This window comes from Camellia sinensis, chromosome 15 (genome assembly GCF_055761805.1).
Source record: "Camellia sinensis isolate YWXY chromosome 15, ASM5576180v1, whole genome shotgun sequence".
NCBI lineage: Eukaryota > Viridiplantae > Streptophyta > Magnoliopsida > Ericales > Theaceae > Camellia > Camellia sinensis.
In genome coordinates, this window is record NC_138975.1 from 30,899,655 (window position 1) to 30,915,761 (window position 16,107).

At 36.9% G+C, this 16,107-nt stretch overlaps 1 protein-coding gene across 1 annotated transcript; it reads left to right on the top strand.

Annotated features, from left to right (window-relative positions):
- Window positions 1–9,302: 9,302 nt before the first annotated feature.
- Window positions 9,303–13,939, top strand: LOC114255771 (uncharacterized). Its single transcript, XM_028195295.2, has 5 exons — window positions 9,303–9,904; window positions 10,967–11,099; window positions 12,489–12,709; window positions 12,931–13,104; window positions 13,586–13,939. The coding sequence occupies exons 1-5, from the start codon at window positions 9,710–9,712 to the stop codon at window positions 13,670–13,672; spliced, it is 810 nt and encodes a 269-aa protein (XP_028051096.1). The 5' UTR covers window positions 9,303–9,709; the 3' UTR covers window positions 13,673–13,939.
- The last annotated feature ends 2,168 nt before the right edge of the window (window positions 13,940–16,107 follow it).

Below are 16,107 nucleotides of genomic sequence, written 5' to 3' on the forward strand. Positions count from 1 at the left end.
GTCTATCTTGGAGAACACTTGTGCTCCCTGAAGTTGGTCAAATAGATCATCTATTCGAGGTAATGGGTATTTATTCTTGATAGTTACTCTATTCAATTCCTGGTAATCTATACACAATCTCAAGGACCCATCTTTCTTCTTAACAAATAGAACTGAAGCACCTCAAGGTGAAGTGTTTGGGCGGATGAATTTCTTATCTAAGAGTTCTTGGAGCTGAGCTTTTAATTCTTTCAGTTCAAAGGTTGACATTCTGTAAGGGGTTTTAGAAATTGGTTGTGCCTCGGGTATTACATTAAGGTGAATTCAATTTCCCTATCAATTAACTCTCCAAGTAAGTCATTAGGAAATACAGCAGGAAATTCATTTACTATGGAGATGTTCTTAACAGTAAAGCTATCAGAAGTCACAATTAAAATGCAACATAAGTAACCCCGGCACCCTTTTCGTAATAACTTTCTGGCTTTCACAAAAGAAATCAAATACGGTGGAGGAATTACCCCATTCCTAACAAATATAAACTCAAACATACCAGGTGGTCGAAACACAACAATTTTATTCACACAATCAATAATTGTACAATACTTGGTCAACTAATCCATACCCAGAATACAATTAAAATGATCAATGCTCAAAGACAGCAAATCAACATACAATGTCATATCGCCAATCATAATATCACATGTCGGATATACATAAGCACATATCATAGAACCTCCAGATGGTGTAGGCACAGATAGTAAATAGTTCATAGGTTCTAACAGTTTAGTCAATTTTTGAGAAAAAACATGCGATACAAATGAATGCGTAAAGCTAGAATCTATTAATACATAGGCATTTTGAGCACAGATAGAGATTATACCTGACACCACTGATTCGGTATTCTATACATCACCAGGTACTAATGCAAAAACTCAACCTTGTCTCAAAGTTTCTCCTTCAATATTGGCTTTCACATTCGTTCTTGGTGCAGGAGCAGATTCAGTCGAACTTGCTGTAGGACGGGTAGTAATGTTGAGTCTTATCAGATAATCTCTAATCATGTGGCCTGTCTTGCCACATCAAAAACAAGTGCCAGGTGCACGATGACACGTGTTTTTATGCTTCATTCCGCATTCTGGACAAATTGGCATAGACCCACTACTTTGGCTTGAACTACTTGAAGATCCAACATTTTGCCTTTTGCCTATAAAAGATGAGCGGTCCTTCTGAAAATTAGATCCAGATCTTTTGTCTCTCTAGTTGTTGGAGCATTAGTCTGTTTCTTTGTTACTAGTATGGCCTCCGTCGTCAATGCCCTATCAAGTATTTCTACATAAGTAGGCAATTTTAATACATCTACTTGATCATACTCGTCTAGGTCTAAGCCCCCTTTAAATTTTCGGGCCTTCTTATAATCTGTGTCGACCATATGAGGAGCAAATCTGGCCAACTCAGTGAACTTAGCCTCATACTTGGCTACGGACATCCTACATTGCTTTAATTCTAGGAATTTAGAAACTTTTCGATCTTGAAATACTGAGAAAAATACTTGTGTCATAAAAGATATGTAACAACCCCGACTCATGATTAACATTAATCCATGATTAATTATGCCTAACAGTAATTAATGAGGAATTCTGAATTAATTTGCATGTGTGTGTTGCATTATCTGTGTTTATATCTATTTTGCGTAGGAAGATCTGTTCGTGTCTTAGTTTCGATTTGCGAATGAAGGCCTTATCGGCATCCGATATAAAAATTGATCTAAATTATGTGTTAATTAGAATTTATAGGATTTTATGGTAAGTTTAATTGAAATTTATTTCGGAACGATTAAATAAGATTAATTTAATCCCACTTAATTGCCTATGACTTAAACTAATTAAACACCATTTCTTTTATGAGCCCACTCACCTCTTCTCATCTATTTGCATACACCTTTGAGCCTACTCTACAAAAAAAAAAAAAAAAAAAAAAAAAAAACGTGAGAAAGGAAGAGTAGAGTGAAATTGAGCTCAAACAAAGAATTGGCTAGGAAATTGAAGACAATTTGAGGCCTTGAGTTGGAATCACACTTGCATTCAGCCTTAGGTAAGAACTATACTCCTAAACTTTGTACTTAAGACAATTAGTATATGAATTCAAGAGAGTTAGGTGTACAATTAAGCTAAGATTGAAGAATTAAAGCTCAATACATACATGCATATATAATCCATGGCATTTGAGGGTGTTTTTCCAAAGAATTCTTGCATGCATGTCATAATTCTAGCTTCGTTTTGGAGATTCCCTCATGCATGTCTTGAATTTACTTTGATTGTGGGAAAATATTAAGTTTTATGTTGTTTGGTAACATTTGATCATGTTTTGAGAAGCTTTGGTTCAAAGAATTGCATGCATGTCATGTTCTTGGGTTTTTCTTGGATTTAAGTTGAATTTTATGCAATTGGCATGTCATTGGGCCATGATTTCTTGAAATGATCCTCTAAACATGTTGTTTTATGAGTTTCTAAGTGTTTTCTCAAGTTTTGCCCAGAAAAATGAAGTTTGATGCTTTAATGTTTGAGTTTGAACTTGAAGATCAAATCTGGAAATTCTAGAAATTTGATCCACGCTCGAGCGGGGGACTCCACGCTCGAGCGGAACACTCTGAGTATGTACACTTCCGCTTGAGCGACGTGAGTTACGCTGGAGCGTGAAATGCATGTACCCAGAAGTTCATATGTTTTACAGTTCGCTTGAGCGAGGGACTTTACGCTCGAGCGAAGGTCTGAGTCTCACGCTCGAGCGGAGGTTGAGCGTCCGTCAAACGTGAAATCCATGCGTCCAGTACTTTTGTTAAAATTTACAGTCCGCTCGAGCGAGGGAATTCACGCTCAAGCGAACCTTCACTTCTTGCATGTCCGCTCGAGCGAGGAAACCTACGCTCGAGCGTGGACCCTGTTTTCTAGTGCATTTTTGCATCCTTATTCCATCCTAGGCATTCTTAGGCCATGATTAAGACTCCATAATGAGGTTAAAGGCTGGAAACGCACTAAGAACAAATAAAGTAAGTTATGTGCGATTTGAACGTGTGTTTCAAGTGTGCGTTTGTTACATGTTTGTGTAGGTCACGTGTCATAAACCGTTGATTAGTCTGCTCTGTCTGTCTGCACCTGAAGTCAACTGTGAGTAATAACTTAGTAAAGTTATATTCAACTTTATTTGTTTTATGTATGAAGAATTAAGATTTGTTTTCTGAAATGCTATGTTCTGTACAATGAATGATTGTCCAATTTCTGACATGTATTCGTGGCATCCTTAGCATCATGTTATATCTGTTAGGTGTTACCCGGTATCGGAGGTCCCATTATGGGACTTATTATGTCTGTCATCTGTTACCCGTACCGGAGGCTCCATCATGGAGCTCAGCATGTTTATTCTCTGTTACCTGGATCTGGAGGTTCCTTTACGGAACTGGTTATTCATAACCACCATGTGTTTGCATTTGTTCTGTACTTGTTCTGTTAGCGCTAAGGGATGTACCACGTATGATTAAGCATGAGCTCTGACTGCCGTATTTACTTTGGACAAGAATATGAATATGAATCTATTTATGAATCTGAATTATGATTTCTGAAGCTGTATGGACTTTATTCATTAAAACCTTTTACTCCGTTATTATTCACTGGGCTTCCGCTCACTGTTTATATTATATATGTAGGTGAGCCGGTACGTGATCAGGGCCAGAGTTAATGGCCCACGTTTCAGTTTAGTTAGCCAACTCTTGCGCCTCCCGAGGAGGTTCCGGATGAAGTTTGTTTTTGTGGCTGCTTTTGTAATTTGTATTAGACTATGTTTGTTTGTTAAGTTGTGGGCGAGAGTTTTGTCATGTACGCCTAAGTGTGTTGTGTATATATTATGTGTGTTGACTTTGCTCACATTTTATAAAAGTTTCAAGCTAATCTATCATGAGGCCTTTGGTAATCCAAGGATTACTGGCCGGTTGTAATACTAAACCTATAAGGGCAGGTTTGAGTCATGACAAGATGTCATTGAATTGCGTCCATGCTATGTTCCCATTATTAGTTCGAATCAACAACCACCATCTTCGGGTTTCATCTTTTAAGGTGTAGGTGGCTAATAGAACTTTCTGAGTCTCAGAACAAGAAAATACCTCAAATAATTTCTCCTCCTCGAGCAACTAGGTCTCTGACTTTAAGGGTTCAATACCACCCAAGAAAGTCGGCCGTTTCATCTTCATAAATTTTTGAGTTAAGTTTATGATGTCGTTGTTATCTAATTTAACTTGGATCGGTGGGAGTAGAGGAGGCAACGGTTATTGTCTTTGTTGCTTTGTCAGCGTTTTCAGTTAAGGCTACGAGCATTTGTTCTATTCGGCTTATTCAAGCCTCAGAAGACCCTGCTGTATTATCACTTCTTGTATTTTCCATTGCCATAGGGAAACAGGAGAACAATAAACATAGACAAATAGTTCTTTTCATGGTGTTCGGAACATTTAGTTCCAGTTTAGTCGTTTCAATTTCATGAGTTCATGTCTAGATGCAGTTTTCTTATGTACAAAAATTAAGACACACTCACACATGCAGATAGAATGTCCTTAATTCTTTTATAGGACATCCTATAGCTCATATGGACTCGTGTGTGCGGTAGAACATGTACTCTGATACCACTCTGTTACGACCCAAACCCGTCCCTATAAGTTTAACGACGTAACCGGCAATCCTGGGATTACCAAATGCCTCTTAACAGAATAACAAAATATAAGGGGCTGTGGAAGCAATTATACAAAATACAAGGTCTATAAAGCTGTGTAGACATACATGAGATTGAAAAGAAATTTTAAGCTTACATAATGTCAAACTTCCATAATACTTGTATCACCATACATAAAATGTCATGAGGGACTTAGCCCAGCGTACAAATAAGCAAAAACAAACAACAAAACATCTTCAACGGTTCACAAAACTTGACTTCTCAAAAAGGAACCTCCCTGGAAGGCACAGTGGTTGACTAACCCAAAAACACTCCAGGTAGCAACTTAGGCCTGGTCACGCGCCTGCTCACCTACATACATAATATAAATAGTGAGTGGAAGCCTAGTAAATAATAACAGAGTAAAGGGTTTAAATGAATGATGTCCATAACAGATTCAGAAATCAGAGTTCATATCAGAAACAGATTTATATTCATATTCTTGTTCAAACTACATACAAAAATCAGAGTTCATGATTCATCATACATAGTACATCCATTAGCATTATCATGCTTGTCAGTTCTATAAGGAACCTCCGATATCGGGAACTTGTAATATACTTGAGCCACGGTATTATTACCCCCAGGCAAGGGCTATGAGATCACGGTATTGTTACCCTCGGGCAAGGACCTTGTGTTTATAGACCACAGTATTATTACTTCCGAGCAAGGGCCTCCTGCTAAGGATGCCACGAATACTCATCAGGAAATAGGACAACCATTCATCCTATAGAACATAACATTTCATAAACAGATCTTATTTCTTCGTACAAAAAATAATTAAGGTCGAACATAGCTTTACTAAGTTATTATTCACTGAAGGCTCCAGATGCGGACAGGCAGAGTAGACAAAATCAAACAGCTTATAGCGCGTGACCTACACAAACATGACAACTACACATCTTGAAACACATACTCAGATATCACATAACTTCTTTTATTTCGTTCTTAGTGTGTTTCTAAGTCTTACCCTCATTATTAGGTCTTAATTATGGCCTTAATTATGGCCTAGGAATATCTAAAATGCAATGAGGATGTCAAAATGCACTTTGAAACTCTTAACAAAACTTGCTGAAAATAGGGGTCTCGCTCGAGTGCAACTTCCTTCGCTCGAGGGGACATGCAAAAATGTGAGTCGTCACTCGAGCATAACTTCTATCACTCCAGCGGTCTATAAACTCTGCAAAAGTACTGGTTCCTTGATTTTTCCACTTGACACTCGAGCAGAAGTACAAGATTACAGAGTGGTCGCTCGAGCATAGGTTTTGTCGCTCAAGTGGAAAGATCGAATTCTGGAATTTTCAAATTTACCTCAAAGCTTCAAAACTCGAATCAAACACTTTAAAACTCATCTTTTTGGGCCAAAAACTTGAAGAAACTTGTGTGAACTTGGAAAAACATATTGAATTCAAAACCATTCGTAAAATCAAGGCCCAATAGCATGCCAATTATTCAAAAGTCAACTTGAAACTTATGAATATGCCACGAACATGACCTATATGAATTTCTATGAACTTAGACTTTCCAAAACATGATCAATTAAGGTCAAATGGTAAGAACTGTGATAAATTCTCAAAACCAAGTCAACATAGACACATGCATGTGAAAATTCTTTAGAATCAACTCAAAATGCTATGATATATGCATGCATACATGATACACTCTTATGGTCATCCATCTAAGTTCAATTCTTGCATAACTCAACTAAATTCTCTTGAATTCTTGTAAGGGTGAGTCAAATAAAAGCTTAAGGAATGAAAGTCTTACCTAAAGTCAATTCTTTGAATTCTTGGTGAGTTCTAGCTCAATTCTCCCATTGCCTCCTTAATTGCCTAACAATTCCTCAATTCATTCTTTAAATCAACTCTCATTTTCTAATTCTCTCTCCCTCTCTCACGTTTGGAGTCTCTAGAGTAAAGGAACAAGAGTGTGTAATTTAGGCAAGAGTATACATGAGTCAACTTAATAGAGCCTTATATAGGCTCTATTAAGTTGACTTAATTAATCTTGGCTTAAACCAAGCAAATGGTTATTATTTATTCTAATTAATTCGTTCCAAATCGAATTTCAATTAAACCTACCATTAAATTCTAAAAATTTGAAATAACACATAACCTAAGTCAATTTCGCAATCAGATGTCAATAAGGCCTTCAATTTGCAGAACGAAACAGAAACACAAATAGATATTTCTACGATAAACAGATATAAACACAAATGATGCTACTTGCATGCAATTAATGCAGAATTTGATCTTAATCACTCATTAGGCATAATTAATCATGGCTTAGCAGGTAATTGTGGATCGAGGTTGTTACACCTCAACCCCAAAAATTCCCTGACCAAAAAAAATAAATAAAATTCAGCTTCAGATCTGATATTTAACAATAGATTTAACAACAACAAATTTAATATTCAACAATAATAACACAACAAACTTAACAACTACAACAACAGCAACAGATCTGCGATTTTACAACAACAACAGATTTATCAACAACAACAACACAACAGATTTAAAAAATAAAGAGAGAGACCGAGAGAGTAGAAATGGTGAGAAAGAGGAAGAGAGAGATAGATTTGCGATCTGACCGCCGTAACCAGATCTTCCAGATCTGAGCTCGACTTTCATTATCGAATGGCAGAGGCGGTAGTAAAATTACAGAAGCGGTGGTGGAGCAACAGTGAAAGGGGGAGGAGAGAAGTGCTACGATCGACTCTCGTCATTGAATGACGGAGGCGGTGGTGGAATAACAGAGGCGGTAGTAAAGTAGCGGGTAAGAGAGGGAGGAGAGATGAGCTGCGATCGACTCTCGTTGTCAAATAGCGGAGGTGGTGGGACGATGTCATCTCTAGTGCTATCCTCGTTGGTTGGGTTGTAGGACTCTATCTCCATGGTTTGCTCATTCTCTACTTCGATTGACGCGGGTCTGAGGTTAGGGTTTCGAATGAGAGAGAGACAGATAGATAGACAGACAAACAGACAGACAGAGGTTTGAGAGAAATAGAGAGTGATCCAAGTCTAATAGAGAGAGGGGAGTATATATATGAATGGATTGAGGGGTATAAAAGTAATTTTATTTTAGGAAGAAACGGGGCCAGGAATGCACCGGGTTTAGGGTATGCGATCTGACCGCCGTAACCAGATCTTCCAGATCTGAGCTCGACTTTCATTGTCGAATGATAGAGGTGGTAGTAAAATTGCAGAGGCGGTGATGGAGCAGCAGTGAAAGAGAGAGGGGAGATGAGCTACGATCGACTCTCGTCATTGAATGACAAAGGCGGTGCTGGAATGGCAGAGGCGATGGTGAAGCAGCGGGTAAGAGATGGAGAAGAGATGAGCTGCGATCGACTCTCGTTGTCGAATGGCAGAGGTGGTGAGACGACGTCATCTCTAGTGCTATCCTCGTTGGTTGGGTTGTGGGACTCCATCTCCATGGTTTGCTCCTTCTCTACCTCGATTGATACGGGTTTGAGGTTAGGGTTTCGAATGAGAGAGAGACAGATAGACAGACAGACAAACAGGCAAGCAGAGGCTTGAGAGAAATAGAGAGTGATCCAAATCTGATAGAGAAAGAGGGGAGTATATAAATGAATAGATAAAGGGGTATAAAAGTAATTTTATTTTAGGGGAAAACGGGGCTGGGGACGCACCGGGTTCGGGCCTGTGAAAGCTATCCCCGTCCCCAGCTTGAAACTGATCGAGAATGCATTTTTGAATACTATCTTCAGTCCGTCGGGAGTATTTTTCGGGGAATATCTATTCTAATCAAGGACGAAGGGTCGGGTCCCCGTTGGGCCGAGTTCAAATTGTTATCCCTAATCTCTGGTGTTAGATCTTAAGGAATTGAGATCTTAGAGGTCATTTTTAGATAATGCTACATAGTAGAGTCACTTCATTATTTAGCGATTAGCAGACTTACACATAGGTGGAGATTTTTTTTTTTGGGTACATAGGTGAAGATTCAAATCTACACTCCTAACACTGGGTACGATTAACCTATATCTGAAAAGTTTGTTCTACCAACTGTGTCGCGTAATACTGTATTTGATTAGGAAATTTAGGAAGAAATTTAAAAAGAAAAAGAAAAATAGTATGCAAAATATAAATAAAATATACTCACATTTTATATAATTTTATATATTTTTTTTTCAAGTCTCTTCTTAAATTCTTTAATCATATACAATGTAAGTGAATCAAAATAATAAAACCTAGACCTCTAAGCTTATGTCTTTTTAAATTATGAGTATTTAGAGATTAGGGTAATGATACATCCCACTAAAAGTGGTGCTCTAAAGCACCACTAATGAGTTGGCAAGCACTTTAACAAAAAAAAAAAAAAAAAGACACAAACAGGGGGTCCGTCCACTGCCACATCACTAGTGATGCTTTTAGAGCACCACTTTTAGTGGTCTCAAGCATTATTCTTAGAGATTATTTGGCATGAATTAAAATAACATATTTTTTTTATATATTTATCTTTTTTTAAGTCAAATTACTTCTCTATTTTTTAAATATATTTTCATAAAAAATATAATTATTTAAATCATTCTAAATAATCCGTTAGTATTATTTATTTATTATTAATTTGTTTCGGACAGACTGCGGCAACCTGACGAAGTACTTTCCCGAACTCTGCCCATGTATGATGTCTGAAAAATGCAAAACCACGCGCTCAGTATCGCGTGCGAAAGTTTCTTTGTCCACAATCAACCTCTCGCATCAATATCATCACCATCAATTCACCACAATAAAATCAACAAAGAGGGACAAAGGTATCACCGAAGAAAAGCTTCGAATCTCTCGAATCCCAACCAACCTCCAAGAACCCATCCTCAAAACCCTAGTTTCACGATCTCAGATCATCATCATCATCATCATCAATCTGTGAAACGGTTTTGAGATTGAATCGATTTGAATCAGAACTTGGGTGTGAGAAGAGAACACACAAAATTAAAGGGCAGAGGGAGATTTGAACAATGTCTGCAATTGTGTGTGGCAAGAGATCTTTCTTCGAAGACATTCCTTCATCGCCACAATCTTCATCATCGCCTCCTGTTTCCAAGAGGCTTCGCTGCTCTTCTTCCACCTCTCCGGTTCGCTTCTCTCCTTTCTCCAATTCTCCGTCTCTCCTCGATCAGCTCCGAGCTCGATTCCCCGATATGGACAATCAGGTCAGTTTGATTGATGATGATATTAGGTTTTGTGTTAGATCTGAATGTTTTAGTTTTTTTTTTTTTTTGGTTGAATTTGGTTTTTGAATTTAGAAAATGTTATGATTTGAGACTCCTTGGGGGGGGGTTTTGATTTTACTCTTATAATTGTCAATTTTTTTTTATTTTTTTTATTTTTTGGTTTTACCATGGGATCAATCATTCATTCATGCATTACTTTTGCTTCAAATGGTTATATATGAGCAATTGATGCTTTTTTTCTTTGTTTTCTCTTCAAGATGTTGATGATGATTATTAAATTTTTTAATGGAGTGTTTGGGATAATAGAACATTTGCCCTAGATGAATATTCATTTGGGTATGTCACTTTTCTGTACTTGATCAACTGTAGTCTATGAGGTTGTGTTTGGATCATTGATTTGAGTAAGAATTTGAAAAAGGTAAAGGAAAAGGTGGGTGAAATATCAATGAAATATATAGTTACATTCACAGTCTTTTTCCTTTCTCTTTTCAAATCCCTACCCACATACATCCATGACCCAAACACAGCCTAACTAGCTGTTGTAGAAAGTTAATATTTTTATGGGAGGTGCATTGTCCATCTCTTTTTCATGGGGAAAATCAATTCTCCAGAGTCTTGATATTTGTCATTGCAAGTTACGGTTACGGGAGGTTTGGCCTATCAGTGCAATATAATTCATAGAGGGTCATCTACTATACATTTGTGAACATTTGTGTGGACCCTGTTCCATGTACTTCGTTTTATTGCCAGCCATGTTGTTGTAGTTTCAATCACTGACACGAGTCGAAGCTATCAATGTTTTGATATTGTAACTAGTCTAGTTGGTGCATCTGAATAATCAAAAAACTTTCTAATTCTTTTGTGAACCCTACCTATATTAAATTTCCTTATTTGAATATAATGTGGCTCATGTTCTCTTACTCATTGAAATGATATTTGCTTCTGCACAATTATTAACTGCATTATCAAGAAATATCTTTTCTGTGTGCAGTTGTTGATAAAATTATTAATTACTGATTCCTTTATCATTTGATCTTTCAGCTTCTTGAGAGAGCGCTAGATGAATGTGGCAATGATTTAAATGCTGCTATCAAGAGCCTCCATGAGCTTTCTCTTGGATATGCAGGAGGAAACTCAGATTCTGCTGAGGAATCGAATGCAAATATGGATAAAGGTATATATTTAATTTTAATGGACAGATGGAGGAGGATAGGTTGAAAATTTTGAGCCCCATCTTTGCTCCCTTCATCTCAACTCGCATGTTTATTAGTATTGAAATTTTCTTTAACTTTTGAGTCAGGGTTGGGATGGCCTTCTAAGATTTGGCTTCATTTATTACAAAAAATTCTATATTGCATATGTTGGATGACTCGTATGAAATTTCCTTTTTGGTTTGATCAAGGTCATTAATGTGAACTGCTCAATCCAACGTGCACGTGCACGTGCACGTGCGCTCACACGCGCGGGAGATAGAGATTTTTTGAAAGTGGATACTTAGCTAATAATTGCTCTTTCTAAGAAGGGTAATAGCATATTTAGGGCAGGGAATCCTGGGTCGGCTTTGACTTGTCCAGGGTCCAAAGCAAAATTTCTAACACGGGGCCTTTTATACATTAAAAAATAATAATAATTATTCCAAACTGGCCTTCTAATATGGAAAGTTTTTGTTATTTTGTTTGGGCAAAATCAAACCAGTTTGTAATTTAAATTTTATTTAAAAATTTTAAACTTCCGTATTCTTGAGTATAAATCTCAAATGATTAGCTCTAATATTACTAATCAAACTTGTATAATTTAACTTATCAACCAAATCCATTCAATCATTCTAGTGACATAGTTGACTAAAGGTAAGTAAGATTTAATCAATTTCAATCTTAAAAAGCTTATTTCCCCATAAACAATTGTAATAGGTATAGTCAATATACATAATCCATATATTTGGGAAACAACCATCCATTAGTTTCAAATAATTAACCACATCAATAAGCTTTTTTGTTTTTTTGGGGGGGGCTTTTTTTTTTTTTTTTTTTTAAAATGAGCAAGTATAATAGTTGACAGTTTTGGGGGCCCTTTTTTTAAAACAATTTTTGGAGGCCCAAAGCGGACGCTTCCTCAATTTTGCCTTGAAGCCGGCACTGAGGGGATCATGGCCCCCTCTTTTTCCTTGGTTGAAAGAGGGTGGCCCAATTATTATGTTTTACTCTTAAGTGGTTAATATTCCAAGAATGTGAGATTCCCATGGGAAAATGGGGGGATTAGATTCCTACTTAATTTGGGAATGTGATTCTTATTGAAATAGATAATTAAAAATCACTTTCTTATTCCAATTCGTTTCTAACATTGGAATCATGGGACCATGAATCACATTTCCATTCTCTGTCAAGATTCTTATCATCCATACTTAGCCTCAAGGTGAGACAGGCATTATTAGGCCAGACTACATTGTAACAATCTCATGGTTTAAAATGGAATGGTGCAATTTTATTAGCTGACCACTTCAAACCTTGTCTTACTTGGTGTCTCTTGGAGGCTAGAATCTTAGGCGTGCATCCTAAATTTGCAGGTTCAACAACCAATGATGGAGTTACAGCTCCACCGGTGGATCCTTCAGCCCAAAACTATCTACAGATGGATGGTGCAGAATGGGTTGAGTTGTTTGTGAGGGAAATGACGAGTGCTACTAGCATAGATGATGCTAGATCCCGTGCATCAAGAGCCCTGGAAAGCTTAGAGAAGTCTATTACTGTACGTGCTGGTGCTGAGGCAGCACAAAGTTATCATAAGGTTGGTATTAAGGATGCATGTTTTTTTAATGCTTACTTCTGATGCCCTTGTTATGTAGCTTGCTGCTGGAATCTCTTTAGACATATAAATCTTGTTATGGAAACAAGCTCACAAATGTTTTGATTGGTTTACTGGACTTATTACTTCTTTTCCAGTTGATAGAAAATAATATTGCATACATACATTGTTGTCGGCTTTTTTATTATGTTTTCTGTTGTCAGGAGAATATGATGCTCAAGGAACAAATTGAAGTTCTGCTCCGGGAGAACTCCATTCTCAAACGTGCAGTGGCTATCCAGCACGAACGTCAAAAGGAGTACGATGATAGGAACCAAGAGGTGCAACATTTGAAGCAATTGTTGTCTCAATATCAGCAGCAACTGAGGACTCTTGAGGTTAAAATCGAATCTTTATCAACTCCGTTCTTGTTTTTCAGAAAGAATCACACCAAGGGATTTTTTACACATCTTAACGGGCTGCATCCATAAAAAAATCTTGACTGCTGAGCTTAAAATGGAAATATTATCACCACCTGTCTAGTGGATCACATGGTATTCAGTTGGACTTGTATCCAAACTGTGAAAAGATATGATTCATGTGAACATGTTTTCCAGAGAGGTTAAAAGAATAATTTATTTATCAAAAAAAAAAAAAAAAAGTGGTTAAAAGAATAAATAAATAATAATAATAATAATAATAATGTACAACCTCTTTTCTATATGTAAGAGTATTTGTATTCATTGTGATAAAGAGCATCTGTAGCATGGCAATGGCCCTGCATTTTTGTTACAAACTTGAGTTAGTTCGCAACCTTTTTTTTTTTTTGGAAACACATTCATGGGCTAACAATTCTGCTTTCGTGGTATATGGTTTCAGGTGAACAATTATGCACTGACATTGCATTTGCAGCAGGCTCAGCAAAGCAACTCTATCCCTGGACGCTTCAATCCCGATATCTTCTGATAAAGAGAGGGGAACTTAAACAGCTTGATTATCAGATCAGACATGGGATGTTTGCCAAAGAATCCTTCTTTTTATAAATTTATTTTGCTGCAATAATGTAATAACCTAGGTTTGGGAGACAAAAGATGTGTAGGTTAAGGCTCCTGCGGCCTTTGTTAAAAATCTGATGGGCTGTCATGTAGTAGTAATTGTAAGACCTCAGTCAATGTTAGGGTTGATCAGAAAAAATTGAAGTCTTGAAGTTATTATGGATGTTTTATTTGATAAGTTTGCCGTCTAGCTTTGCCCGGAGTGGGCTTGTGCAGGAAAAATTACTTGAAATGTTGAAGATGGTAGTGTCAATCCCCATCTATGATTTAAGACTCTTCAACAATTCCAAAACATGTTATCCAAGTGAGACTCCATGAAGAAACTAAGACGATTGTCTAACCAATGGAGAATCTATGGTTTTGTAGACCTCACAAACCTTATCAGCAAGGTTAAAATCAGAATTCTATGTGCAATTGTTACGTTGATCGGATTGTAGGATTGAATCAAGAATCGCAAGATTTTACTTTCAATGCAAAATAAAAAAATTACATATAATCAATAATTATAATGTTTGTGTTGAAAAAAATAATAATTTTGTGTTGATCATGGCTTGTTTATTAGGACTCAATCTCAATTAATTGATTGTGGTTTGTCGATTATGGTTAAATTTAATTTTATTGATTATGATTAGTCGATTTTAGTCTTTTGATTCAGATCATAAATTATTTTTAATATAAAATTATGGCTACAAACATTTATATTTTTAGTTATTATTACTATTATTGTTAACTTATTGCTTGCGCAAGAGGCAATTGAATACGTAATGAAGTAGTGGAGGCAGTTGGAGTTGACACGCATGAGTTGATACTAGAATTATGGGTTGCTTTATCATTGAAGAACTGCCTTGTGGAACTGTCTTGAGTAGTTGTTTTGTAAGACACCGCATGACTGTATCTATACTATTATAAAGTGAACACAAACTCTTATGGTGTCTTGAAGCTTTACTCTCCTCATGCCATGTGGCAGTATTTTTTATTTTTAAAAAAAAAGTTAAACAAAGAGATGGGCAAGGCTTGAACCCATGACCATGGGTTTAAGTACGACGACTCATACCACTTAAGCTAAGTACACATTATATTATTAATTTCATTATTATTTGTTTTGATTCCTACTTATTTAAATTGCACACACAACATCGCTTATGGTGTCCTGAAACTTTACTCTCCTCATGCCATGTGTCCTGAAACTTTACTCTCCTCATGCCATGTGGCAGTATTTTTTATTTTTTTTGAAAAAGTTAAATAAAGAGATGGACAAGACTTGAACCCATGACCATGGGTTTAAGTACGAGGACTCATACCATTTAAGCTAAGTACACATTATAATATTAATTTCATTATTATTTTTTTTATTTCTACTTATTTAAATTGCACACACATCGTGTGTGCCACCCACTAGTGATTATAAATGGGCAGAGGAGGAAACAAAAACGGAGAAATCATCATCAACACTCAACATGAGTTAAAATAGATTTGTAGGAATAAAATTTTCCTATGAGTAGTTTAACATATTGGGGGTGTTTAGTAAAAAATTGTAGCTTAAATCAACTTATACCTTAAAATAAGTCATGTTGGAGTGTGGTTAAAATTATGAGGGATGGATTATAACTTAAGTCATTTCAGCAATAATCTGTTAAGGTGCTTTTGAAAATTGATTATGCGTAGCTATTTGTTGAGGCATGTAATGACTTAAATGCTCCTCAACACTGTTCTCATCTCTCTCTCTCTCTCTCTCTCTCACACACACACACACGCACACAAACCAGAGCTCTCCTTCCCTCCCTCCCTCTCTCTCTCTTCATCGTGCATCAACGCCATTGCAGACCGGCGGCTAGGGTTTCATGGGCGAGAACTCTCTCTCTCTCTCTCTCTCTCTCTCTCTCTCTCTCTCTCTCTCTCTCTCTCTCTCCCTCTCTTTCTATTGCGATCTGAAATAGGAAATCATCTCTGGCGTTCGCTTTCTCTCTCCGTCGCCTCCTGCACTTGCATCAACGGTTCGCGCATCAACGCCGTCACGTCAACGCCGTTTTAGACTAGCGGCTAGTGTTTCGCGAACGAGAGCTTCGCGATTAGGATGAAGAGGAGAAGGAGAAGAAGGTTTTTGCAGACTAGCAGCTAGGGTTTTGCAGAACTAGTTGGTTGCCGCTCTGAAACAGAGGAGAAGAAGGGGGGCCGGCGGCATACGGATGGAGGAGAATAAAGGGGCTGGCGGCTAGGGTTTTGTAGTGAAAAAAAAATTGATTGTTTAATGATTTTTTTTTGATTATATTAATTGATACTAATTAATAATGTTAGTATTAATTAATACTGATTAATGAAATCACAATTAATATAAATACATGAATA

What these genes read in the sequence shown, in the direction of transcription:
- LOC114255771 (XM_028195295.2), top strand. Translation starts at nt 9,710, where the DNA reads ATGTCTGCAATTGTGTGTGGCAAGAGATCTTTCTTCGAAGACATTCCT. An exon ending in TCCCCGATATGGACAATCAG is followed by an intron (nt 9,905 to 10,966) that starts GTCAGTTTGATT and finishes TTGATCTTTCAG; the next exon opens with CTTCTTGAGAGAGCGCTAGA. An exon ending in GAATGCAAATATGGATAAAG is followed by an intron (nt 11,100 to 12,488) that starts GTATATATTTAA and finishes CTAAATTTGCAG; the next exon opens with GTTCAACAACCAATGATGGA.